Raw genomic sequence first — 1,311 nt, 5'->3', positions numbered from 1 at the left:
CTGTACCTGAAAGGCTGGAGAGCAGTGAGGAGCTGTCGGCAGCGCAATTATGGGATTGTAAGGTGTGTGTGTGTGTGTGTGTGTGTGTGTGTGTGTGTTATATACGTGTAGATGAGGCCGCATGTGTGATAAACAAATAAGACAGGCGGAGGGAGGAGAGCTAATGACTGGAGATGCTGTGTCGGGTTGTTTATGAAGATAATACTTGACTGTGACAATATAGAAGAGGAGGAGGGCGAGATGAAACAAAAGAGACACACAGTGACCAGAGTGTGATGGAGATGATGAAGGGATGAAGGGATAAGCAAGACAGTAAAGGTGAGAGGAGGAGAGCAAGACAGTGAAGGTGAGGAGAGCAAGACAGTGAAGGTGAGAGGAAGAGGAGAGCAAGACAGTGAAGGTGAGAGGAGGAGAGGAGGAGAGACAGAGACTCACAGAGAGGCTGGCCTGAAGTGGTGGAGCAGGGCGCAGAAGGCCAGGCCGTTCCTCCAGGACGTGGTGAAGTTGGTGATCTTGACGCCGCGGTAGTTCTTGGTCACCTCGCGACACCAGGCCAACAGAGACTGACTGGCGTTGGGCTTCCCTCCCAACACTGGGCTGGGGATGGGGCTCGGCTAGAGAGGGAGAGAGAGAGAGAGGGAGAGAGAGAGAGAGAGAGAGAAAAGGAGAGAGATTAAGTACATGACCAATAAAGGGTGTCTGGCTATCTGAGGACGGCTGTGAAAAGACAGGAAGAGGCAGGCAGGCAGGAGAGGGGAGGAAAAGAAAGGCATAGAAGAGAAGAGAAGAGAAGAGAAGAGCAGCAGCTGATCTCACTGGAGTTCCAGCGGCCCACTCTACATAACAGCACTCAGAGAGAAGGGCTCGAGAGAGAGAAGAAGGAGAGAGGGAGAGAGAGAGAGAGGGAAAGAGGGAGAGAGAGAAGGAGAGAGAGAGAGAGATAGAGAGAGAGGGAGAGGGAGAGAGAGATAGAGAGAGAAGGAGAGAGGGAGAGAGAGAAGGAGAGAGAGAGAGAGGGAGAGAGAGGGCGAGAGAGAGAGGGAGAGAGAGAAGGAGAGAGAAAGAGAGATAGAGAGAGATAGAGAGAGAGGGAGAGAGAGAGAGAGAGGGAGAGAGAGGGCGAGGGAGAGAGAGAGGCTCCTCAATGAACCAGCGAATGTGGGGATCAGATACATCATACAGGGGCTGCGTGTGTCAATACACAACATTTGAAAAGGTAGAGTGTGTGTGTGTCTGGGAGTGCTCAGAGAGGCATCGCTGTAGATAGTCTGCTCTGGGGGATGTGGGGGGGGGGGGGGGCAGCAGGCTGTT

At 52.9% G+C, this 1,311-nt stretch overlaps 1 protein-coding gene across 1 annotated transcript in view; it reads right to left on the bottom strand.

Moving 5' to 3' along the window:
• LOC122132334 (EH domain-binding protein 1-like) overlaps positions 1-614 on the bottom strand; it is a gene marked incomplete at both ends in the record, with an annotated part of 10,265 nt that extends 9,651 nt beyond the window's left edge. The window contains one exon of the mRNA XM_042707133.1: positions 436-614. Coding sequence (XP_042563067.1) covers positions 436-614 — 179 coding nt within the window. The remainder of the gene's footprint in view (positions 1-435) is intronic.
• Between the last annotated feature and the right edge of the window lie 697 nt (positions 615-1,311).

The sequence above is a fragment of the Clupea harengus genome, unplaced genomic scaffold (assembly GCF_900700415.2).
Source record: "Clupea harengus unplaced genomic scaffold, Ch_v2.0.2, whole genome shotgun sequence".
In the NCBI taxonomy this organism is placed as follows: domain Eukaryota; kingdom Metazoa; phylum Chordata; class Actinopteri; order Clupeiformes; family Clupeidae; genus Clupea; species Clupea harengus.
The sequence above is the reverse complement of the archived record's forward strand: the minus strand, read 5'-3'. Positions and strand labels throughout refer to the sequence as shown.